This window comes from Lontra canadensis, unplaced genomic scaffold (assembly GCF_010015895.1).
Source record: "Lontra canadensis isolate GAN:19392208 unplaced genomic scaffold, GSC_riverotter_1.0 scaffold12, whole genome shotgun sequence".
Lineage (NCBI taxonomy): Eukaryota > Metazoa > Chordata > Mammalia > Carnivora > Mustelidae > Lontra > Lontra canadensis.
This window is the reverse complement of record NW_022631006.1, coordinates 17,721,086-17,746,691: the sequence shown is the minus strand read 5'-3', so window position 1 is coordinate 17,746,691 and position 25,606 is coordinate 17,721,086. Positions and strand designations below refer to the sequence as shown.

Below are 25,606 nucleotides of genomic sequence, written 5' to 3'. Positions count from 1 at the left end.
TGGTTTGTCTTTTCATTCTCAACACTGTCCTTTGCAGAACAGAAGTTTTTAATTGTAATGAAGTCCAGCTTATTAATTATTTCTTTTTTTTAACCTTTGGCCTTGTATCTAAAAAGTCACTGCACACCCCATGGTCATCTAGGTTTTCTCCTACACACTCTCTTCTAATAGTTTTGTATTTTACATTCAGGCCTATCAACCATTTTTTTTTTTTAATGAACCATTTTTAGTTAACTTCTATAAAGGTTGTAAGATGTGTGTCTCTGTCTTATATGCGGGTGTCCAGTTGTTACAGCAACATTTGTTGAAAATCAGGTTATCTTGGCTCCATTTGTCCTTGTTCCTTTATCAAAGATCAGTTAACTGTATCTATGTATACAGATTTTTTTGGGCTCTCTATGCTGGTCCACTAATCTACTGGTCTGTATTTTTCAGTCTTGATTTCAGTAGTTTTAGAGTAAGTTCTGAAGTCAGGTAATGTCAGTCCTCTAACTTTGTTCTTCCCCTCCAGTACTGAGTTGGCTATGCTGGATCTTTCTCCTTTTCATATAAACTATAGAATCAGTTTGTCAATATCCACATAATAACTTGCTAGAATTTTGACTGGAAAATTATTGGGTTTTTACTTAACATTTCTGAATTTATTCTTTTAAGTTTTTAGTTTTAATTCCATTATAGTTAACATAGAGTATTGTAGTAGTTTCAGGTGTACAATACAGTGATTCAACAATTCTATACCTTGTAAGTGTACTTTCAATCTCCTTCACCTATTTCACCCATTCCCCCACACACCTCCCCTCTGATATGCTTTATTATTTTTTAAAAAAGATCTTATTTATTTGAGAGAGAGACCACTAACAAGGGGAAGGGTAGAGGGAGAAGCGGACTCCCTGTTGAACTGGGAGGCTGACACAGGGCTCTATCCCAGAATTCTGGGATCATGACCTGAGCTGAAGGCAGATACTTAACCGACTGAGCCACCCATGTACCCCTTTATTTTATTTTTCAAGTTTTATTTATTTAAGTAATCTCTACCCCCCCATGTGGGGCTTGAAGTTATGAGTCACATGAGCAAGAGCAAGAGTCACAAGGGCAAGAGTCACATGCTCTTACGACTGAGCCAGTAAGAGTGCCCCTGAAATGTTTTATTTTAAATTAGTACCCTCAGTTAATTTTTTTCCAAAAAGAACATCTTTTACTTGAAGCATACTTCAGAATGCACAGTTCTGAATTAATTCTTAAGTCTCCTCCTTCCTACACTGAAAATCTTGGGTCCCAGTGACATTTACACAAATACTTACTTGGTTTATCCTAAAAATTACCTAAAATAATTTCAAAATAACAATACTAGTACTTAGTACCATTTTGTACTGCTAATATGAATTTAGTTTAATGATTTTTTTTGTTAGTTCTTTTATTGTCAGAATATATCCTATTGGGGAAGTAGAGTTGAAATACCGTGTTTTAGGGGTGCCTGGGTGGCTCAGTTCTTCAAGCATATGCCTTCAGCTCAGGTCATGATCCTGGGGTCCTGGGATTGAGCCTCATGTAGGACTCCCCACTGAGCAGGGAGTCTGCTTGTCCCTCTCCCTCTGCCCCTCCCCATGCTTGTGTGTTCTCTCTCCCAAATAAATAAATAGAATTTTAGGAAAAAAAACCACAGAACTACATTAAAAAGACACTTACAGGAGTCTTTGCTCAAATCCCTGACTCTCTACCTTATCTAGAGGCAACTCTTCAGTTTTTGGTTTATACTTCTTTTGTTTCATTTATAAAAAATATAAGCAAATATGAATATATATAAGCATATATATGGATACATATACCTAAAATACCTTACACAAAGACATTATACTACAACTACTGTTCTGCACTTTTTTCACTCTTAGTATCTCCTAGAGATTACTTCTTCAGTAGATCTTGCTCATTCCTTTGTATGGCTGCTGAAAATTCCATTATATGCATATACCATAGGATATTCAACCAATCTCTGGGGTTTTTATTATTCCAAATAATACCACAAATGAATAATCATGTGCATATATCCTTTCATATTTTTGCCAGTATGGCTTTGGGACAGATTCTTAGAAGTAGAGTTGGTAGGTCAATGAATAAATGTGTATTTAGTTTTGTTAGACATTGTTCTAAAGTCACTTTAATTATCCATTTTCTAAATTACCTGAATTTTCAGGAGCCCTTCTTTTTTTTTTTTTTAAGATTTTATTAATTATTTGAAAGAAAGAGATCACAAGTAGGCAGAGAGGCCGGCAGAAAGAGAGGGGGAAGCAGGTTCCCTCCTGAGTAGAGAGCCCAATGTGGGGCTCGATCCCAGGACCCCAGGATTATGACCTGAGCCGAAGGCAGAGGCTTTAACCCACTGAGCCACCCAGGTGCCCCAGGAGCCCTTCTTGATCACTGACAGCCAGGAAGCAGACTTTACTTTCAACTAAGAGCAGAATTTAAGAATTTAAGAGAATAACTACATCATGATTCCATGATGCTGTATTATTCAGGTATCTGTGAGTGAACATTTGTCCAAAAAACATTTAATGAATACCTATTTGGACTTTAACTTTATGAGAAAAGATTTTAAAATCTGAATGTTCTCTACTCAAGAAACTTGCAGGGAGGAAGGAGTAGCGAGAAAGGAGAACCAGGGAAAGAAGCAGAACAGCATAGAATTATAAAATAAAGATACTATGTGACAAATGCTATAAAACATTCTATTATCATTCTAGCTGGAGGAATCAAAAATGGTTTCATAAACAGGCTTATCAAAATTATTTAGCAGGGACAAATGTCAGAGAGACTAATCCCCAACCCTGAAATTAGGAAATCTGAAAAAGGGTACAGCAGGTCCAAATGGTTTCCCTGTATATCGGAGAGCAGCCACAAGTTAGTTAGAGAATCAAGTGGCTTAGCTAATTTATCCCTTTCGTAGCTCTTCTTTTTATTTAAATAGCATCCATAAAGAAACAAATGATCATTCAACAAGAGATATAACACAGAATTTAGAAATATATATATATATAGGCGCCTGGGTGGCTCAGTTGGTTAAGTGACTGCCTTCGGCTCAGGTCATGATCCTAGAGTCCCAGGATCAAGTCCCACATCGGGCTCCCTGCTCAGTGGGGAGTCTGCTTCTCCCTCTGACCTCTCCCCTCTCATGCTCTCTCTCTCAAATAAATAAATAAAATCTTTAAAAAAAAAGAAATATATATGTATATATACATGATTAATCACAAGCAAAATGAATTTTGCCAACAAACCACGGGTAATTATTATTTACGGTTAACATCTGATGGGAGCTTTACCTGTGTCTATAGTAAGAAGGATCTGAAGCATGTGTGCCATGGTGATCAAATGGAAGAGATAAAGGTGGGTGTAAGAAGAACTAATTGATGATGGCTGCAGATCAACAGTGTCCTCCCAATACAAGGATGGGAATGCTAACACAGCACCAACCTATGAGAGAAAATGGACATCAACATGTGTGACAACAAACATCAGCATGGGCCAATCTTATAACCAAATATATCAGATACTGTAGGGTGTTCGTGTGTTTTTTTTTTATAACCACCATATTTTTCCTAATTATTCAACAGAATATCTTAAAATATAGTGTACCATAAATGGAGAACAAAAGTCATCACCAGGGACGCCTGGGTGGCTCAGTGGGTTAAAGCCTCTGCCTTCACCTCAGGTCATGATCTCAGAGTCCTGGGATCTAGCCCCACGTCGGGCTCTCTGCTCAGCAGGAAGCCTGCTTTCTCCTCTTTCTATGCCTGTCTCTCTGCCTACTTGTGGTCTCTGTCTGTCAAATAAATAAATAAAAATATTTAAAAAAAAAAAAAAAAAAAAAAAAAAAGTCATCACCAAATAGGTTACCCTTTCCTGAAACTTCTTATTCTAGGAGTGGTCTCAATCCTGTCTGTGGCTCAGAAGACTCAACATTACAGTAACTTGGGGAGCTCTTAAAATAACACTGATTCACAGGCCAATCCAATCAAATCAGAATCTTAGGGTACAGGGCCAAGTTACTGGCATTCTTTTCGAAGTTTTCCTAAAGATTCCAAAAGACCAGAATGACCACCACCGGGCAGAGTTCTGAACAATGAGAGGTGGAGAATAATGACTAACCCATATTCACCAATGATATCTCTAGAGAACTCATTTTGAAGGAATGGGGTCACTGCAGGGAGGGAAAACCTAAGAAATTCACAGAACAGGGGCGCTTGGATGGTTCAGATGGTTAAGTATCTGCCTTCAGCACAGTTCATGATCCCAGAGTCCTCATGCTAAGCAGGGAACCCGCTTCTCCCTCTTCTGCCTCTGGCTCTCCTGCTTGGGCTCTGTCTCTTTCTCTCTCTCAAATGAATAAATTAAAAAATCTTTAAAAAAAGGAAAAAAAAAAAAAAGAAACTCACGAAACAGTTGCCACACATCCACAGGTGTTTGGGGGAAGCCTAGATGTGTCAAGGGCCTGGTTCCCAACATCAAATAATCAATGATTTTAAGATAGCTCACATTGTCATTCATGCTTATAATGTAAACAAGAAAAAGGTGGAGTAGGAACGCATAATATTTATTTAGACAAAGTCTGCTTGGACAGACATCAACTATATGTATAATCAACTACGATGATACCTGTTACAAAATAAAGAGTATAAAAATGCTTTCATTTTTTTTCCACATTCTTTATTTTTATAGATTAACTTATAATTATAGGTGGTTGTGAATGAGTAAATGAGTAAATGTGGGACAGCGATGAGCTTCCAGAAGAAAAGCATGTTGCTATCACCCCATACTGAGTAACCAAAAATCAATGCACATGCAATCATGAGTAGGCCCCACACAGCAAATGTTTGGTGGCTATCTGAGATTGAACTCGGTATAGGTTGAAGATGACCCCCAAATCATGTTGTGAGTTCATATGGAACACTAATTTAAGTATTTCCCAGATGCAACGTTGACAAGACTATCTTTTTTTGCCCTGAAGATTAGATAGTTCAATTGTGGGGATAGTAGTCAAGAGATTCTGTTGTGGCCTGTTCTCCATCAATGTGGTTAAGCTGGAGGTATGTTTCCCAGAGCCTCCTTCCCTGTATATTTTCAAGCTGGACTTTGTCAAAAGAGGAAGTCACACAAGCTTTGGAAGACAAAAGAGAAGCGGTGGCCAGCACTCTCTCTGAAGATTGCTGTCATTGGATGTGATGAGTCAGATGCGGGGACGCTGGTGGGTTTCATTTGTCCTTGCTCTCCTCTTGTGGACCTGATATTCTTCTCAACTGATGACGACAGTGGCCTCAGGCCCACCATTATTTATCACTGCATGTCCAGTGCACGGCACATGTTCTATCTTATAGGTATTCATTGTCTGAAGTGCTTATTGAGTAAATGCATACAGGTGGTGGTGTCACCATGAAGACATATTCCCCCAGCCCTAGTCCAGGGAGTCAGACTGCTTCCAGAAAGGATGCCCGTCTCACCTCATGGACTCAGAATCACTGTTCCCTGTTCACCTCAACGCTGTGCATGGGCTGGTCACCTCGCTTTTATGACAGGTCCTGTCACTGGTTCAGCTATGGGCTATCCCAGCCTTACTTATTTATTTCCCCCTCACATCACTGAAAAAAGTGATGCATTAAGAAGATATAACATGTCTATTTTGCAGCTGTAAGCACTTCTAGCACGAAGTCCTAGGCTCTGAAAACGAGGACTAGAATCCTTGTCCAAAAACCTGCCCTTCCCTGAAGACATTTGCAGCCACCTAGAGTTTGGGGTAAGCTGAAGCTGCCTGAAAGAAGACACAGAAGGGGCTAGAAGTGCCCTTCCATTTCTCTGGAAGCTTTACCTCCACCTTCCTCACTTCCAAGTCTCCATTTCTTGTTTTTGGACACACTCCACCAGTTTTTATTGTGTTTTCATTTTTAAAGTGATTATTTATTTATTTGTATTTTATTTATTTATTTGACAGAGAGAGAAATCACAAGTAGGCAGAGAGGCAGGCAGAGAGAGGGGGAAGCATGCTCCATGCTGAGTAGAGAGCCCGATGCGGGGCTCAATCCCAGGACCCTGAGATCATGACCTGAGCAGAAGGCAGACACTTAACCCACTGAGCCACCCAGGCGCCCCTAAAGTGATTTTTAAGAAAGATTTTTTATTTACTTATTTTTGCAAGAGAGAGAGATAGAGAAAGGGAGAGAGAGAGAGTACAAGCAGAGGGAGCAGGAGAGGGAGAAGCAGGCTCCCTGCTGAATAGGGAGGCTGATGCGGGACTTGATCCCAAGGCCCTGGGATCATGACCTGAGCTGAAGGCAGACATTTAACCGACTTTGCCACTCAGGTGCCCTTTAAAGCGATTTTGACAGTCTCAGTCAAATCTGTATCTATTCATAAGCAGAATGGAAAAGAGACTAAACTTTACAGTCTGAACACCAATAATTTATAATCTTGAAAAAAAGAACATGAGGGGCGCCTGGGTAGCTCAGTGGGTTAAAGCCTCTGCCTTCGGCTCAGGTCATGATCTCAGAGTCCTGGGATCGAGCCCCACATCGGGCTCTCTGCTCAGCAGGGAGCCTGCCTCCTCTTCTCTCTCTGCCTGCCTCTCTGCCTACTTGTAATCTCTGTCAAATAAATAAATAAAATCTTAAAAAAAAATTTAAAAGAAAAAAGAACATGAATTTGAATGGGAAAATACATGAAATCAGAAACTTGAGCGACTTAAGAATTTTAGTTCAACACTTACCAAAACATGAAAGAGATCTATAGATAGAAGGCAAGGTGTATCTTCTGATTTTAGGTTAGGAAGAACAACTGGGAAAAACAACAACAGTGTAATACATTCAGTAAGATTGCAATGTAGTTAAATATAATATAAAACATCTAAAACAAAAATGTAACTCAGTTATAAAATACAGAAACTGGTAAACTGGAACATCACACCTTTAAGATATGGGAACCACAACTAAAGATAAGTTAAACTAATAAAAGCTCCTAGAAAGCCTTGTATAGAATTTAAGAGTTGAAAGATAAGATCCAGGAGGAAAAAAGGTAAACAGCATAACAGAATAAAAATATGCTCAGTGAATAAGAAGAATTACTTTTATATTATGATCCTTAATACTTTTTTCCTAACTATACATTTCTAAATGTCTTGTGATACACAGAATATGTATCCATACATACAGAGCAGAGACAGCATGCAAAGCAGTGCAAGTGAAATGATGATGAAGAATATCCTCTTGATCCAGCAAAATTAAACCTATTTTTAAATTATCTATCCATGTCATTGATCCCTTTTCTAACCAGATTAGGATACAAATATGTTAGCTAGCAGTTGTGGATGTTGGTTCAATAAAGTCCCGAGGTGGGTAGATGTTAAGTTAAAAACAAAGTTAAAACCATTTGGAAAACCTGAGTTTTGAAGTAAGATTGCAGGTATTACAGTGGCACCAGGTCTTCTGTTTTTTTCTTTTGTAAAGCTCCTGTAGTGAGTGATTCCAAATTAGTGCAGTGTGTTGTTTCCTAATGAAATACACTGCCAGAAATGCAATGGAAAAAGACATGTAAGTAATAATAATTAAGAGGAGACTACCTGACAGGAGACGAATAAGATGCTTCTGTATCAGGACCTGAGGACAGGTAATCTTCTGTGCAATGGCAAACTGCATTAATGCTTTCAGACCATTATGCTAGATTGTAAGAGAGGAAAAGATAAAAAGATAAGGGAAGATGATAGGCTGAAGTCACTCACTGTAGAACTCAATCCCAGTCTGCAAGAATTAGCTGCAGACTTATTATATACTTTATAGTCTTGCAAATAAATTACAATATTTTTAGTACTTTTAGAAAGTTTTATGAACTCATCAAATTTTTAACAGATTTTCCCATGACAGAGAGGTATTAAAGCGATTAATTATTTCAATTCTCATTTAAGTACTCATTTTCCCCAGTCAATTTCTTAAATGTTTGGACTAACTTACCCTGCTAAGGCCTGGGCAAAAAAATATATATATTTATAGAAATTCTAAAATGATGGCAAGAAACCCCTAAAAGTTCCATTGAATTCAGATCTCCTGCTTCCTAACCAGAAGGCAGGAACTGTAGGGAAGCACATTATGGACTACAAGTCTCCTGTGCCAGCTGTCAGGAAAATAAGAGGGAAATGGAGAGGATGGGGGTGGTCTAGGGAATCTTTGGTTGCCCATTCTGTTGTCCTAGGGCTATTTGTTGAGCACTGTTTCCCAGGGTCCCCTACAATATAAGGCTTAGGCCTTGAGATAGGCTTGGCATATAGTACTGTGGTGCCAAGATCTGCCCATCAAGGAGCCATGGTTTAGTTTCATTCTTGAACTTACTATGAGGATTCATTTATAGTTAAGCCAGCACTAATACTTAATGTTACATGATGGGGCAAAATTAGTGAGGAAGGAAAATGAAGGAGACACCAGGTTTCTGACTCGGCAGTAAACAAAGTAGGGGGAGAAAAAGTTAAGTATTATTTAACCATCAAGATTGAGTAAGCTCTCTAAAGTGTACAATGTCTTATTTCTCAGATTCCTCATTGTCAGTGAGATCATATGATAACTGTCTTTCTCTGATTGACTTATTTCAATTAGCATAATACCCTCTAGTTCCATACAAGACAGAGGATCATAGGGGAAGGAAAGGAAAAATGAAACAAGATGAAACCAGAGAGGGAGACAAACCATAAGAGACTCTTAATCTCAGGAAACAAACTGAGGGTTGGTGGAGGGCAGGGGGGTAGGAGGGATAGGGTGGCCGGGTGATAGACTTTGGGAAGGGTATATGCTATGGTGAGGAAAAAAAAAAAAAAGTGCACAATGTTGGCCATTTAGTCTCCCATGAGACTGAAGCTGCTTTAAAAAAAAAAAAAAGAATTTTGCTAATTTTTATAGAAAAAGGAGTGAATTAAATAATGGTTTTTAAAAATGTTAAATTAGACTAATGTTAAATTAGACTATACCAAAAAAAGCCTACCATGAGTTACACATACCCTTCTGGAATATACACACCTGTCTATTTTGAAGTGCTCCAAACAGAGGTTTCCCTTCATCTCCCAAGAGGTTTTCTCAAAGAGTAAGAAAAAAAAAAATAATAAATCCTGAATACTGCTACAATTGTATACTTGGTTTCTATCAGATGTTCTTTAACTGATTATATTTTTGCCCAGATGACTTGCACTTTTCCCCTTCAAAGTTTCATGTTTAAGCCAAAATTTCCAAATTTTTGAGTGAGAAAATATTATAAAAAACAAATGCAGATCACTTACAAATTGTTACTATAAATAATAAAGCCCCTGCAGTTATCTATAGAGAACGCTTGGAAAAAACAAAGCATCCTGGTTCATTTTTCATCCTTTGAACACTGCTTCTATGCCAACAATTTTTAACCAAGTCATTTTTATATATAATCACAACCTATTTTGTTTAAAAATACATAAGGCAGATGCAAGTAACTATTGCTCTTATAGGTACTGTTAAAAAAGAATTACATTTATAGGAAAAATAACCAAAAGTGGAAATAAAAAAAAAACAACAACCCATGGATTCATTTGCATTTCTCCTTGCTGGCTAGGGCATTTACTGCTATATTACTTGTATTTTCATTGCTCTCTGGCAGCAGATATATCTATGAGTAAGGAGGGCTTATTTCCCATTTTCTGTTTTCAACTCTGAATGGACAGTAATAAGAGATGCTATATATTGATTCCTTAACAGTAGTTTCTAACTATGCCAACACATCCTGTATGTGTCTCTCCATATGCATAGGGAATGACGTAAGTTAGTGGCTTATGCGCTAGGTCCCCGAATGGAAAAAGCACTGTGAAAACAGTATAACACTACAGTAATCAAATAAAATCCAATTACTAGGTTACAGAACCACACAGAAAAATTTAGTCCTATTCTCCAGTGAACTTCTCATCACTTTTATGACAAAAACTGTGCATTTTTTGAAATGTTAACTGTCTCAATATAAACTCCTGATTCCTAATGTTTGTCTTGCCAAAGACAGTAAAGTGTAAAACGCCTTCACTGGAAGTCTCAAGATACTCAGTAGTAGATCATGACTCTAAAAAAATGCTTTGTATTTATCAATTTGTTCAGATTCTATTCTATTTAAATCTCATTCTTCCAGGGTGCCTGAGTGGCTCAGTTAAGCCTCTGCCTTTGGCTCAGGTCATGATCCCAGCATTCTGGGATAGGGCCCCAGGTCGGGCTCTCGGCTCAGTGGGGAGTCGGCTTCTCCCTCTGCTGCTCCTCCCTGCTCATGTTCTTTTTCTCTCTCTCAAATAAATAAATAAATAATCTTTAAAAAAAATCTTAATCTTCCTATTTCTCATTTTATTTAATCATAGTAAATATAAATCTGTGTATTATCTTTTATCCATGATTTAAGTCTGACAGGTTTGGATGTAACTGTTTAGGAGGCTGAAGCTGATATGCAGGATGGTTTTGTGAAAGAAATGGCTTCACGCTACTTAATTTGAATCGCAAAATAACACCTTGCTACAAAAATATATGTAAATGAAGAAAAAGTGGTAGACTGGGACGCCTGGGTGGCTCAGTCGGATAAGTGCCTGCCTTCAGCTCAGGTCATGATCCCACAGTCCTGGGATCAAGTCCCACATTGGGCTCCTTGCTTGGCGGGGAGCCTGCTTCTCCCTCTGCCTGCTGCTCCACCTGCTTGTGCGCTTTGACAAATAAATAAATAATTTTTTTTAAAAAAAGAAAAAGGTGGTAGACTCCATTAAAAACAACTGCCAAAAATCTATATTGGAAAGGGAAATTGAAACTGTCTTGGATAAAGAGGACATAAAAGAATTACAGTTCTTACTGTTTTTAAGATAGTATTATATCTTGTGACTGTAATAAGCAAGTGTGCTAATTTTAAAATTTAAGCAATTCTCCACTACTACACTCTTCTCTCCCCCCACAGCTTTCCTGAGATATAACTGACACATAACACTATGTACATTTAAGGTGTATAGCATGTTGATTTGACTGCTACACTTTTCTGTAAGAAACTTTCAGTATGGCAGGGATTTTGTCAGTGGGCTTCCACTCTGACCTCTTAGTTCTTTCTGCTAATCTGTCTCTCCTAACTACCTCAGTCTTCCTTTCCCTATCCTGATAATGTTTTAGGTGTCTTTGGTTTTTTGTTTTCTCTCAAAGTGTAAAAAAAACAAAAACTAGGGGCGCCTGTGTGGCTCAGTGGGTTAAGCCTCTGCCTTCGGCTCAGGTCATGATCTCAGGGTCCTGGGATCTAGCCCCACATAGGGCTCTCTGCTCAGCAGGGAGCCTGCTTCCCCCCATCTCTCTGCCTGCCTCTCTGCCTACTTGTGATCTCTCTCTGTCAAATAAATGGATGAAATCTTTAAAAAAAAAACAAAAAACAAAAAAAAAACTACTAAACATTTCTGGCTTGACTCTTCTTCCTTTGCCTTTTTTTCTTGATTTTCCAGTGTTGTAAATCTGCCAGCTTTCAAACATAGCTTGCTTTGTGCTTTACCTTTCAAATATTTTGAGCTTATTTTGCATAGAGCCAACACTGTAGTTAAAAAGGGATTGATAAAAAAAATTCTGACTAGGGGTGCCTGGGTGGCTCAGTGGGTTAAGCCTCTGCCTTCGGCTCAGGTCATGATCTCAGGGTCCTGGGATTGAGCCCCACATTGGGCTCTCTGCTCAGTGGGGACGCTGCTTCGCCCTTGCCATCTGCTTGCCTCTCTGCCTACTCGTGATCTCTGTCAAATTAATAAATAAAATCTTAAAAAAAAATTCTTGGACTAAATGGCATCAAGCCACACTAATATGCTGAGATATTAATACTCCTCCAACAATTCAAACTATTTTAAGCCATTAGGGGAAAAATGGAAAAATTGTGGTCAATTTTAATCCTGTTTCTATGATCCCTCCAAAGCAGTCTCTCACAGGGTTTACCAATTGCCTGGATAGTGAAAGCACATGTGCTCCAGGTCATCATGGGGATTCGAGGATCCGTTTCATCAGGAGGTACTTTCAGTCCAATTCTATAAATTGTTGTAGCAAATAGAATGACCATTTCCTTGATGCTATTAGAATATTTTATCCTAAAAATAAAACAAGAAAAATTTGTATAGTAATTTAGTAAACGGGGTTACCTACTGAGAAGTCCAACTAGGTACTGAAGTAGCAATTTAACTCCTTTTGACAAAGCAAACTGCTCTTTGTCAAATTAGAGATTAGAGCCTCTGAAAAAGGGAAAAGCTGAATTCTGTATCTTATAGGTAGAAAAATACCTTTTACAAAATGATAATAGCCCATATAACTTTACTTCCTGTAAAAGATGCAGTGAATGATCACAGCAGAAAGGATCTAGATCCAAATTAAGGGCAGACTCAGATAAGGAATAAAATTCAGAGGAAACAGATCCAACCTAAAAAGTTTTAGTGTCTGTAAAGGGGACTAAGAAGGACTTCAGTGTTAACAGTGTGTGTGTGTGTGTATGTGTATGTGTATGTGTATGTGTATGTGTATGTGTATGTGTATGTGTGTGAGAAACAGAGAGACAGAGAGAAAGAGAGAGAACATGTCAAGTACTTGGAGTGATAATTTCTGGTTTTCTGAACTTCCTTTCCTAACATTCCTAAGTATTTTCAATAACAATTAGATAATGTAATATAAATAAGGATCACAACTAAGAAATGTACATAAGAGAATATCTATTAAATAATAACACCTGATTTGGATACATTATATTTTTCAAAGTGTCTTCACATAAGTATTTTTCTAATAACCTTATAATGTAAGATAAGAGGGTACTGAATTTTACCAACAAGAAAAATGAATCGGGGAGGTGGATGACTAGAGACTTTTCAGAAGTCAGAGGGCAGGTCATAAATGACTTTAATTAAAGTCTCTTAAATGCTGCTCTTATTGTATGCAGTACTAACTATAGAGAAATGGCATTTTTGTTGGTCAAAAATGGTTAATTACAGGGTGCCTAGGTGGCTCAGCTGGTTAAGCGGCTGCCTTCAGCTCAGGTCATGATTCTGGAGTCCTAGAATCGAGTCCCTCATCGGGCTCCCCCCTCAGCGGGGAGTCTGCTTCTCCCTCTGACTCTCCCCTCTCTCATGCTCTTTCTCTCCCATTTTCTCTCTCAAATAAATAAATAAAATCTTTAAAAAAAAATGGTTAATTATAGACATGGTTCACCCTAATACATAATACTCTAATACCTCAAACCACTTTATTTTATTGTACAAATAAAACTGTCAAGGAGACAAATAAGATAAAAATGGGGTAAAGAAATAATTTTACAAATAAAGCAGGAAGGAAAGATGGGAGGATGGGAGGAACGATTATTCTCATTCTTATTTTCACAGCCATTTACAGACTTCTCTTAACTACTTAGATACTTACGAAGACTGAACTCCAAAATTGAGGATAGAATGGAACTCAAAAGTGGAATCACCCATTCCTTGATCAAATAAGACTGGAATTGTTGGGTTTTCTCCTTATAAATGAAAAGGGAAAAGAAAGAAAAATCATGAGGGTTTAGTGAGACATCTTTCTGGCTTTTTAAAATTATATATGACAATTTTAGGAAACTTAGAAAATGCTAATAAGCAATAAGTAATCATTCAAAATTTCTCTAATAACATTTGGGTGATATTCTTCTGTTCTCCATATGAACATTACACATACAGATTTTTTAATAAAGACAAAATCCATAGTACTGTTCTGTGTCTTGTTTTTTTCACCAATGGATCATAAATGTCTTTCCACATCAGTAACTCCCCCTCTATAGTTTCATTTTTAATGGATGCATAGTATTCTATTAGTAAGGCAGCATATATTAGTGAATAAGAGCAGAGCATCTGGAGCCAAGCTGCGTAGGTTTGCATCCTAGCTCTGCCACTATGACTAAGACCTTGGGTGAACATTAACCTCTTTTTGGTTCCAATTCCTCATCAAATTGGAATTGTTGTTCCCTATATGAAACAAGTGGTCTTTTTCTGATTGCTTCTGAGATTTTTTTCCCCTTCATCTTTGGTTTTCAACAGCTTGGGTATGATCTATACAGGTATAGTTTTTCTTTCAGTTTATTTTTGAGGTTTCCTGGACTTTAAATATGTAAATTTGTTTTTCACCAAATTTGGGAAGTTTTCAGTCATTAGTTCTTCAAAAAAAACTTTTTTTTCCCTCTACTGTACTTTTTCTTTTTGAGACTTGGAGGACATAAATATTGGATTTTTAAAAAATTGGATCCATAGGTCTCTAAAGCTATGTTCTTTTTTTTTGTTTTTGTTTTTTTTCCCATCACTTTTCTGTCTATTCTTCAGACTGGAGAATTTCCGCTGATCTAATTTCAAGTTCACTAACTCTTACCCTTCCCATCTCCATTCTACTATTGAGCCCATCCAGTTAATTTTTATTTCATACAGTACTTTTTCAATTCTATTATTTCTATTTGGTTTTTTTTTTTAAATAGTTTTGATTTTTTTCTGCTGAGAACTCATATTTTTCCAATCATTTCTAAAGTGTTCACCTTTACCTTATGCTTAATAATTATATAGCTGTTTTAAATTTTTTGTCAAAAAAGTTCAATGTTAAAACATCTCAGGATTGGCATTTAATTTTTTTTTTTCCCTTGAGAGTTGGTCAGATTCTTATGCTGAATGATTTTGGATCTTATATTGGTTATTTTGAATATCCCTCAGTGGTGGTTTAATGCTTCTTCACTCTCAACCCTGTTCCCATTTCTCTGGGCCTGTTCTACACATGTGCATCTTGGAGGCAAGCCCAAGATTGTGTTGGTCTCAAAAACAGGACATTCCTCTTCTATAGGCTCTCTCCTCTCTGTGATTTCCCCCATATTCTCTAGCTCCAAGGGGCCCTTTCCCCCAGTTCCTCTGGCCAAAATGACATGTTTCTCTCAGTTTTAGTATCCTCTGTTGTCAAGTAGATTCAGGTGACTGGGTTTACCTGTGGGGTGAAGCTGTGAGGCAAAGACAGAAAAAATAATAAGGATTCGCCCTGCCTTCTTTGGAACACAGAGGTCCTTTTTTTCCCAGTTCCTCTGGCCAGAGATATTGGTTTTCTCTTGGGATTTTATGTGTCTATATGACCACTATGGCACTGTAGCTCCATGACTGGGGCTGACCTCAGGAAAGGGTCAGAAGATGAAAAAAAACACAACAGGAATTCCCTTTACAGTTTCCAGTTCTGAGGGACTTCTTTTCCTGATCCTTTGGCCAAAAAGAGGGAATCTCTCGAATTTTTTTGCTGTTCATATCCAATGCAAAGCTCTGTGACTCAGGCTACCCTGGGGTCAAAGCTGGGAAATAAAGGAGGGAAAAAAACCAGGAAACTCATTGCCAAGCATTCTTCAAATTTTGACTTCCCTCCTCAATCTGCCTGCTGTTGTTTACTTCTCAGAGTCTTTAGATAGTCTTATCTCTCAACTGTAAGGAATATATAAATGAGGTAACAGTTTTAAAATGTTATTTTTATTATTAATAAAAACATATTAACAAAATTTTAACAGTAACGGCTAATGCCTATATTATATATCATGCACTGTTTCACTTTACAAAAGATAAGTCAATCCTTCAATCAGCGAGATAGGTACCATTATTCCAACCTTGCAAATAAGAAAGTTGAGGCACAGAGAGCTTAAGTAACTTGTTCAAGATCACAGAGAAGTAAGCAATGGATCTCTGATTTAACTCCAAGCAGTGTAAAAGCAGTGTGACTCCAGATTAACCACTGTTTGTATTGCTAGCCAGTATGAAAATTATTTAATCTAATGAAGTGATTTAAGCCAAACTTAGTCTTGGCTTTGAAAACCTTTACTTCCTGATAATCAACAAATCTGTACTGGCAAACCATAATTTAGAGCAGTATATACTTGAGAAAAAATTAAAGACTCTAACACTTAAATCTTACACAGCTAAATATAAAGTAAATTTAAGCAAACCTCTGGCATGTTTCATATTATAACCTGATATTCTGGCCAGAACAGTCTGTATCCATTGTTCCAGGGTCAAAAGTTGACCAACAGCTTCTGTATTCTCACTGAAAAATGACATTTAAAAATTATTAAGCCTTTGGCACAAAGTCAGACTGAAAAGCTGCACTTGTAGAGTCTTTCTATAGATAAATGGCTGTATAAAAAAAGTCAAACTCCCTCAGATTAACTTCCTAGGTCATAGAAACACATATGTCTATAAATACAGTTTTAGCATCATTTACAATAGCCACAATGTGGAAGGAACCTAAGTGTCCACTGACAGATGAATGGATAAAGAAGATGTAGTAAATACACAACAGGATATTACTGAGCCATAAAAAAGGATAACACCTTGACATTTGGGACAACATGGACAGATGTAGAGGGTATTATGCTAAGTGAAGTACGTCAGGCAGATAAAGACAAATACCATATGATTTCACTTATATGTGAAATCTAAGAAACAGAACAAATGAACCCACAAAGCAGAAAGAGACCCATAAATACAAAGACAAACCGATGGCTGCTGGAGGGGGCAGAGAATGGGCCAAAAGGGGTGTCGGGGAGTGAGAAACACAGGCTTTTAGCTATTGAAAGAATAAGTCATGGGGACGAAGGCTCAACATAGGGAATATAGCCAATGGTACTGTAATAGTGTTGTGTGGTGACAGATGGCAGCTACACTTGCGGTGAGCACAGCATAACACACAGACCCGTCAAATCACTGTGTTGTACCCCCGAAAATAGGGTAACATTGTGTATCAACTATATTTCAATAAAATAAATAAATAAAAGTAAAAAATGTAGTTTGGGGAGGGAGGAGAACTTTAAAAGGAATAAGATACCACTCACAGGCCCAACACCTAGAAGTAAAACATGTCAACAAAGGGAATCACCATTCTAGTCACTCAAATAAAAAAACAGGGGTCATCACTGATTTTTCAGATTCTCTCACAGCCCACCTTCAAACCCAGCAGCTATTCTTCCTGGTTTTACCTTCTAAAACATATACCAAGTTGATCACTTCTTTTTACCTCCACCGTAACTACCCTAATCCGAGTTACATTATCCCTTACCTGAACTATTTTGATACATTGTTTTTCCTGTTTCCACAACAGTGCTTCATTATTATCTATGTATTCATTGTATAACAGCCAAAAGGACCTTTTAATGTAAATCTGGCTTCACCCCTCTGTTCAAAATACTCCAATGGTTTCCCATCACACATAAAATATTTTGTGTTTTTAATACTAAAAATAAAATTCTAATTTCTTACCTTATAAACCCTTTTATGATCTGGTTCTTTGCTTGTTCCATTCCAACATACTACCTGTCTGCTGTGCCTCAAATATGCTGATGTATTCCTACTTTGGGGCATTTGCTCTTTCTACTGCCTGTGCTCAGAATTCTCTTCTCCCAGAGATTAACAGTACTTGTCTTTCACTTCCTTTGGGCCCCTATTCAAATTTCATTATCCCAAAGAGGAGCTCCCTGATGACTGTGTCTATAGTCTTATGCACCTGATCTGTTTCTAGCCTTTTACCTGGCTGCTTTAGCTTTCTCATAGTATTTCTCACTTTGTATTCGTATGTTTATTGTTCGTCTCTCCTTTCTGTAATACAAATTCTGTAAGGGCAGGGAACTGATCCAAACTTTTATTAACAAACAATGAGACTAGAAACAATGTTATTAAAAGGCACTGTTGAAAGGACAGTCTTGAGTGAAGTGAAATTATATAATGAACTGTGCCAAAATTCACATATCTGGACATATACTTGACCTAAGAATTTTTCAGTTCTCAGAAAGTGTACTATGATCGGTTATGACCAATTTTCTTTAAAAATATCAGTTTATTACTAGTTTTAAGTTTTTTTATACACTTAACTTTCATATCTTAGGTTATACTCATACTGATTTTCTAAAAACAAAAGAGGCAAATACATCCAACTACATCGGAAGGCTCAAGTGCTTTAAAAAAATGTTATGTATAATTACATATTTCAGATCCTAAGTAACAAAGGTGTTATTACACATTAAAAGTGTCACAGTGTTCAAAGAGACCCAGTTGTAAGGACTGGTCTAACTTCAGAAAGGACTGCCCTGAAGCATCCTATTCTTCCTTTTTACTTTAAAATATTTTATTTATTTATTTGAGAGAGAGTGAAAAAGAGAGCACACAAACATGACAGAGCATGAATGGAGAGGGGCAGAGGGAGAGGGAGAAGCAGACTCCCCACTGAGCAGGGAGCCCAACCAAGGGCTTGAGCCCACAACTGTGAGATCAGAACCTGAGCCAGAGGCAGAGGCTCAAACTGAGCCACCCAGGCTCCCCTGAAGCATCCTATTCTTAAAGACATCAAGGGGAGTAGGTACTGAATATTCCTGTAGAGAATAATTTACATGTTTAATAAGCCTTATTCGGGAAGCCACTGTGTAAAAAAGGCTTATACAGGCTAACAAGAAGTTGGAAAAGTCACTTAATTTTATTACGATTTGTTTTATCTTTGTCTTCATGTATATAGTTAGGTAAGGCTTTGGTGGAGTCAGATCTGGGTTCAAATCCTAGGTCTGTCTTGAGACAAGTAAAAACTACTCATTCTCTCCAATTCCTTATCTTTTAAATTGCAATAACAGTACCTGCCTTTGTTGGGCTATTTGAGTATTAAAAAAATAATATAGCAAGTGCTTGGTAGAGTGCCTAGAACATATCAATTATTCAGAAAATGCTTCCAGTGCCATCTTCTTCCTAAAATATGACATTTTATGTCCCAAAATGCTGAGTAGAAGACAATTTTCAAATCAGGTTTTCTAATGACATGTAATAGTAGAGATAGAACAATTCCTTATTGACCCTAATTGTCAAGACTATCACCCTTGAGCACTTTTGTTGTGGAAACATGTCAAAAGTGTTTTTATCAGGGGCTGCCTGGGTGGCTCAGTGGGTTAAAGCCTCTGCCTTCAGCTCAGGTCATGATCCCAGTGTCCTGGGATCAAGCCCCGCATCGGGCTCTCTGTTCAGCAAGGAGCCTGCTTCCTCCTCTCTCTCTGCCTGCCTCTCTGCCTACTTGTGATCTCTGTCTGTCAAATAAATAAATAAAACCTTTAAAAAAAAAGTGTTTTTATCAACAAAATCATTTTCTATAGCAAAACTTAGGTCAATTATTACAAATGTATTGCATTTTAAAAAAATAAAATAACAATAATACTGTTATCATCATGTATAACAGTGACAACATAGAAAATATATAATTGTTAGTTATTATAACAAATGCATAAATTCACTGTTAAGTTTCATATATAGATGGTCAGAACAAAAAAGTTTAAAAACTTAGTCTAAAAACTCAAAATCTATCCCAAGATACACAATGAATCTAGTGTTTTTTTTACTTTTACAGTTAACATTTTGTCTACATCTCCACAAGTAGAAAACTGGATCTTCTGAAAAAAAAAAACCAGAATTAAAATAATAATACAAAGACCTTTAGAGAAACCAAATTCTAAAAAGTAACTATGATCGTATCAAAGGACTAGATGAAAGAAATGAATCTTCTTGGCATCTTGTCTCCTTATGTGAATGCTAAGGTAGAGATCCAAGTTCTACTACTTTCATGGCTATTAGAGATTCACACACAACATACAGATTTGAGTTAATGAACATTAGTTATTTTAGAGACCAAACACTGGGGCTTTTCATCATATTTTTAAAGTAGAATGCAAGTTCTGAAAAGAAAAAGTATTACATTAAATAGCAAAAAAAAAAAAACAAACAAACAAAAAAACCCTAGCAATCAAAACAGACACAAATGAAAGGATTAAAGATAGCTTTTTAAAAAATTAACCAAAACGTGAATTAAAATATACCTGCTTATCCTTTGAGGTTGCAAAGGAATAATGGGGATCACAGTATTACACAGAGACTTGCAAAGAGGGCAAAGATATTCTCCACTCTCTAAGTCGAAAAGGTCAACGTGAATGCGCTGCTGAGAGCTCAGTTGTACAGCTTCAAAATACCTGCAAAATTCCAAGGCATGTGTCCATTTAGAACAATGCATTTATCTTTAATCTTTAATCCAAGTGACAAAAATCTGGAGTTTTTGCCTCAATAAACATCTTTAGCATCTACATGCCGCAAAACCCAAGGTACAATTACAGAAGACATAGAATAACCATTCTTTTGGGGGCAAACTGGAAGAGGACCAGGGCAGAAACAAATTTAAAATAATTCTACTGAATCATAACGTGGCTCCTAACTCAACAGCATGGAAATACAATGTAGACACTAGTTCCCTCATTTCCAACAGCCAACTATAGTAGTAAAGGCTGTTACAGGAAAATTGTGTATTTTAATAATGCCAAAAGGGTGAAACCTATATGAAGATTTCCTAGGAATTATAGTTCTGAATTTTTCTCTTTTAGAGGTGGAACTAGAATTTGTCCTATTTTATCTCAAAGGCATTTTTTCAAGGAAATGAGATTTTTTAGGAAGAAAGATTACAGCTTCTTTTATACAAATACTGATCAAGAGTAACTAGCTTATGGAGAGAAGTACAAAGGGTAGTGAACATTTAAAGTTGGTAACTTTTTACACCTATTTCTAAAGGTGATGAGTATCATGCAAACAAAACTGGTAATTAAAACTGCTCAATTATTCACATAAAAAGGAAAAAAGGAAGGAAAGACATGAGAAAACATGCCTTTTTGTGGCCTTTAGTGAACTTCAATTATTTCTAGTTTCTTTCAAGAACATGTCAGAAGGACAACTTACTTCTGCCAGCACACTGCATGCATTACATGACCACAGCTTCCTGTGTAAGTTCCATATGCCAAGTCTGGATCCATAAAAAGCGGGTCCACAATTTCTGGTACAGGAAGACAAAAATAGGAGGTATGTATTCATCTCCCCCATGGTCATAAAATGAGAAAAAAAAAAAAGGGAAAGAGATTATCAAGTCTAAATTTTTAACCATAAACCTTCTTAGGAATGTCCAACTAAACTGTCACAGTATCATGACAGCAGGAGATATATTCTTAAGAGTAAATAAAAACTTTAGAGAAAAGTAAAACCTGGACTTCTAGGTAGTATTCAAAATTAAAATGAATTAACGACAACTTGTATTTTTGATTTGCATTTTTAACCTGACCTTTGGGTTTAAGTTCTTTGTCTTATTTATTGAAGTGATTTTCTATGATTCAAACAATTTTCTTTTGTAACTTTAACAGTAATTTCAATTACTTTTTAAGGGATCTTTAAGGCATTATAATCTACTGGATAAAAGCAAAGACGAAAGTGGTTCAAAATCTGGTTTCATTACATATAACTCATAGCCTTGGGCAAATTATTTAACTTCTCCGTGCCTCAGTTCCTTCATCTGTATATGGAGCCAGTACTGGTACCAAACTCAAAGAGTTGTTGTGAGGATTAAGTGAGTAAATACACAAAAAAGCACTTCATCAGTGCCTGGCATACAGTAAGTAGTCAATAAATGTTAGTCTTTTTTTAAAAATCATCATTATTATTACTATTATTCCAAGGTATATTATAAAGCAGCTAACTCTGATACAATGTAAAAAAAAAAAAAATTACCTAGTGTTCCTGCCAAGAAAACCTTTAAAATGGACCTAATCTTGAGACAACAATCAGACAAATCCACAATGTAAGACACTGTACAAAATAATAGGTCTGTATTTTTTCAAACAAATTATCATAAAAAAAAGGCTAAGTGACTATTTTAGATTAAATTAGACTAAAATAGACATAATAAAGGTGATGCATCAAACATATCTGGATCCTAAAAAAGAGAAAAGTCTAGCTAAAAAAAAAAACACAGATATTTTGAGGGCAACTGGGAAAATCCAAATATGGATTTGACATTAGGTGACAGTCCTGAATTATTATTCATCTTTTTAAATGTTATAATGGTATGATAGATATATAATAGATTATTCTTAATTTTAGAAAATGCATGTGGAAATATTCAGGGATGAAAGTCATATGCCTGCATCCTACCTTTAAAAGGTTCAGCAAAGAGAAACGGAGATAGGCAGATAGAGACAGACTAAGCAGTGTGGCCAAGTATAACAAAAATTAAAATTAAAAAATAAAACAGAGGAGCCAACATGGACCTAGAGTCCATCTTACACATGGATAAAATGTGATCTAAGTAAAGCTAAATACAGTCTCATTCCCAAACTTCCTTCAATATTTTTTCTAATCACATAAATACGAAAAGAAATGCTCAAAAGGATATTTATTAAATAATACATACCCCCTGAGAGTTCTATAGGTTTTCCCCTGTTCTGGGTTAAGGCGGTAGATTTCTGGACACAGGCCGATAATACCATGGCATTATTTTCTATTTTCACCTCTTGTTCTTCTTGGCAGAGGATGCATGTCAGCACCTCCTTTTCAGTAACAGTCGGACCCCGTTTAGGACCCAAAGCAATTCTAGAGTAGTCACTGACTGCTGGGGTGCTACCAAGAGAAACGACCAGAAGTGAGGACACATGTTTTGGTCACTTGTCTTTATATTTTGGTAGATTTTAAGTAACCATAGGGTAAGAACTTTAAGAACAAAAATAGTAAAATAAAAATGATAACTTAGCAATATTAGCTTAAAATCTTTCCCCTTGATTTTCCTGACTCTTATCAGTTAATTTGCTTATTAGAAAATACACTTTGTACTGCTAAGTGCAAAAAAAGCAGATCACAAAGTAGACTATATAATTATACTAAATTTATTGAACCAAGAAGCTGGGTTATTGTTTTTTTCTGATTATAAAAGTAATGCATGCTTACTAAGAAATTTTGGAAAATCTACAAAGTATAAAAAAGAAAACAAAAAGCATGATACACTCACAACCTAGAGATAACCATTTGTATATTCCCATCCAGTTGACTTTCTATTTATAACATTCTTTATACATAATTAAGATCATATTACATATATAGATTTGCATCCTGTATTCACTTATATCTTAGTTGTTTTCTCATGTCATTAAAATTTCTTCAGAAACATTGTTTTTAATGGCTACACAGTACTCTTACTATATGGGCTGGTTATAGTTTTATCCATTCCCTCTAATTAGGCATTTAAGTTTCTATTCTATTTTGGTAGGCATTAAAATAAAAACTTATATCTTAATGATTTAGCAATTCTTAGTATGTACTCAGTGTGTGTAATAATAATATAATAATAGCAAATATTTATAAATCACTAATTACGATGTGAGGCACTATTTCAAATACTTTACATTACATTAACTCATTTAATCTTTCCAACAATCCTATGAAGTAGGTCCTAATATTACCTTCCATTGTTAAGATGAAGAAACTGAGGCCTAGAGACAGTAAGAGACTTACCTAATGACTCATCACTATGAATAGCAAAGCCAGGATTTAACCCACATGATCTGACTTCATAAACCATGCTCTGCTTTACCTGAGCAAGAAGCTCCCTGAAATGTCAGAAATCGTTCGACAAACTGGGAATAACTTAAATGTTCATCATCAATGTAATGTAATGTAATGTTCATCATCAATGTAAATGCAATTATATCATACAGAATATTATGTAGTTTTTAAAAGGTGCAGTTTACAAAGCTACGTGTGCTACAACCTCATAGGGGGTGTTCAGCAAGATGTGGGGCAAGGTTTATTTTCTTGGTTATCATAAGGACTGGGAGGGAGACAGTACTGGAATGAGTGGATGAGGAGCTGGAGATACTAACTGTCCTGCAATTCATGGAGCATGAAGAAGAACTGCTGCCCAAATGCCAAGACTGAGGAACACTATGCTCGTTTTGTATGTAAGAACATACTGCATAGATTTCCAAGTGAAAATGCCAAGTTGCACAATGACACATACACAATACCACTTATTGCAAATAAAACAAAAAGACTGAATGATACTATATAATTTCTATAGTTCCATATATTTGTTTGTAATAGCATAATAGCTATTCTGACAGGACAAACATAAAACTTAGGACCAGAATATCTTCTGAGGAAGGGCAGAAAGGGGTATTGGATTTAGGCCAGTACTCAAACAGAACTTTAAGTTTCATGTCTAACATTTGATTTTTTAAAAATATTTTATTTATTTATTTGACAGACACAGATCATAAGTAGGCAGAGAGGCAGGCAGAGAGAGGGGGGAAGCAGGCTCCCTGCTGAGCAGAGCCCAATGTGGGGCTTAAACCTGAGCAGAAGGCAGAGGCTTTAACCCACTGAGCCACACAGGTGCCCCTAACATTTGATTTTTAAAAGGAAAATGTATCAATATAACTATGTAATTAAAATTTTATTTTAAAAAATGTAAGAGAATGCATTTGTGACTTTGGAACTGAGAAAGCCTTTTAAGATACAAAAAATTAAAACTCTAAAAGACTGATAAATCTGTCTTTATTAACACTGAAAACTTCTCTATAGCTAAACTTCATAATCAGTGCTAAAGAATTAGGGACAAAATATGGGAAACATGCAACAAAGTTTAGTACCCATAATTTTAAAGGACTTCTAAAGATCAATAATAAAACAAAAGCAAAGTACCCAACAGAGATGGGCAAAGTATAGTGACAGGTAATTCCCAGAAAACAAAACACAACAGACTAGTGAACAATCTTATGAAAAGATGCTCAACCTAGTACTAACTAGTAATCAGGGAAATTCTGACTGGCACAGATTTATAATGTTGATAGTATCTAATTTTTTCAAGTACCAATAATAGTAAGTATTGGCAAAAATGAAGGAAATAGGAACTCTCAAACACTGTTGGGAATAGGAACTGGTAAAACCACTCTGTAGGACATTGTGGCAATATCAAAATTTCAAATAATTATGACTCAGCCCTTTCACATATTAATTCCACCCTTGAGAAGTACTTAATACAACTGTACAAGAAGGCAAATATAAAAATATGTTCTGACACATGTTTATAACAAGGGAAAACTGGAAAATAAGGGAAAATCAACTTAAACACCCAAAGTCTGATAAATAAAATATATATACGCACTAGGGACTATAATGCAGTAGTCATAAAGAACCATGTAGAATTGGGGCGCCTGGGTGGCTCAGTGGGTTAAAGCCTCTGCCTTTGGCTCGGGTCATGATCCCAGGGTCCTGGGATCGAGCCCCACATCGGGCTCTCTGCACAGTGGGGAGCCTGTTTCCTCCTCTCTCTCTCTGCCTGCCTCTCTGCCTACTTGTGATCTCTGTCTGTCAAATAAATAAATAAATAATATTTAAAAAAAAAAAAAGAACCATGTAGAATCTATACCACAGATCTATAAACAGTAACATGAGAAGATTTATAAGACACTGAGTAAAAAACCAATCTGTAGAACAAAAGTCAAGGTAAAATAAACTACTAAAAAACACAAAACAAAATCACTTAAGTGCACATAAATAAATGCACAGAAATAAGTTTAGAATACAAGTTACTTATTAACAGTGATTATCTGTGCAGAAAGACTTATGTAAAGGATGGTCAAAGGGAACTTAATATTTTATTGGAATTGTTTTCAATGAGAACATAATAATTTTATGTATGCAATCAATCAATAATAAAAAATAAATAATAAAAGTATTAAG

At 36.3% G+C, this 25,606-nt stretch overlaps 1 protein-coding gene across 4 annotated transcripts in view; it reads right to left on the bottom strand.

Moving 5' to 3' along the window:
* Nucleotides 1–25,606, bottom strand: part of UBR1 (ubiquitin protein ligase E3 component n-recognin 1) — a 147,162-nt gene that overhangs the window by 22,786 nt on the left and 98,770 nt on the right. For 3 of the 4 annotated variants that reach the window (XM_032856700.1, XM_032856703.1, XM_032856704.1), the window contains exons 30-39: nt 22,284–22,489; nt 20,783–20,876; nt 19,879–20,028; nt 15,985–16,082; nt 13,425–13,518; nt 11,964–12,112; nt 9,039–9,094; nt 7,598–7,694; nt 6,749–6,816; nt 3,315–3,465 (exon numbers count right to left, since the gene is read on the bottom strand). In XM_032856700.1, the coding sequence (XP_032712591.1) occupies nt 3,315–3,465; nt 6,749–6,816; nt 7,598–7,694; nt 9,039–9,094; nt 11,964–12,112; nt 13,425–13,518; nt 15,985–16,082; nt 19,879–20,028; nt 20,783–20,876; nt 22,284–22,489 (1,163 nt within the window). The remainder of the gene's footprint in view (nt 1–3,314; nt 3,466–6,748; nt 6,817–7,597; nt 7,695–9,038; nt 9,095–11,963; nt 12,113–13,424; nt 13,519–15,984; nt 16,083–19,878; nt 20,029–20,782; nt 20,877–22,283; nt 22,490–25,606) is intronic. The other variant, XM_032856702.1, reaches the window with a different exon arrangement.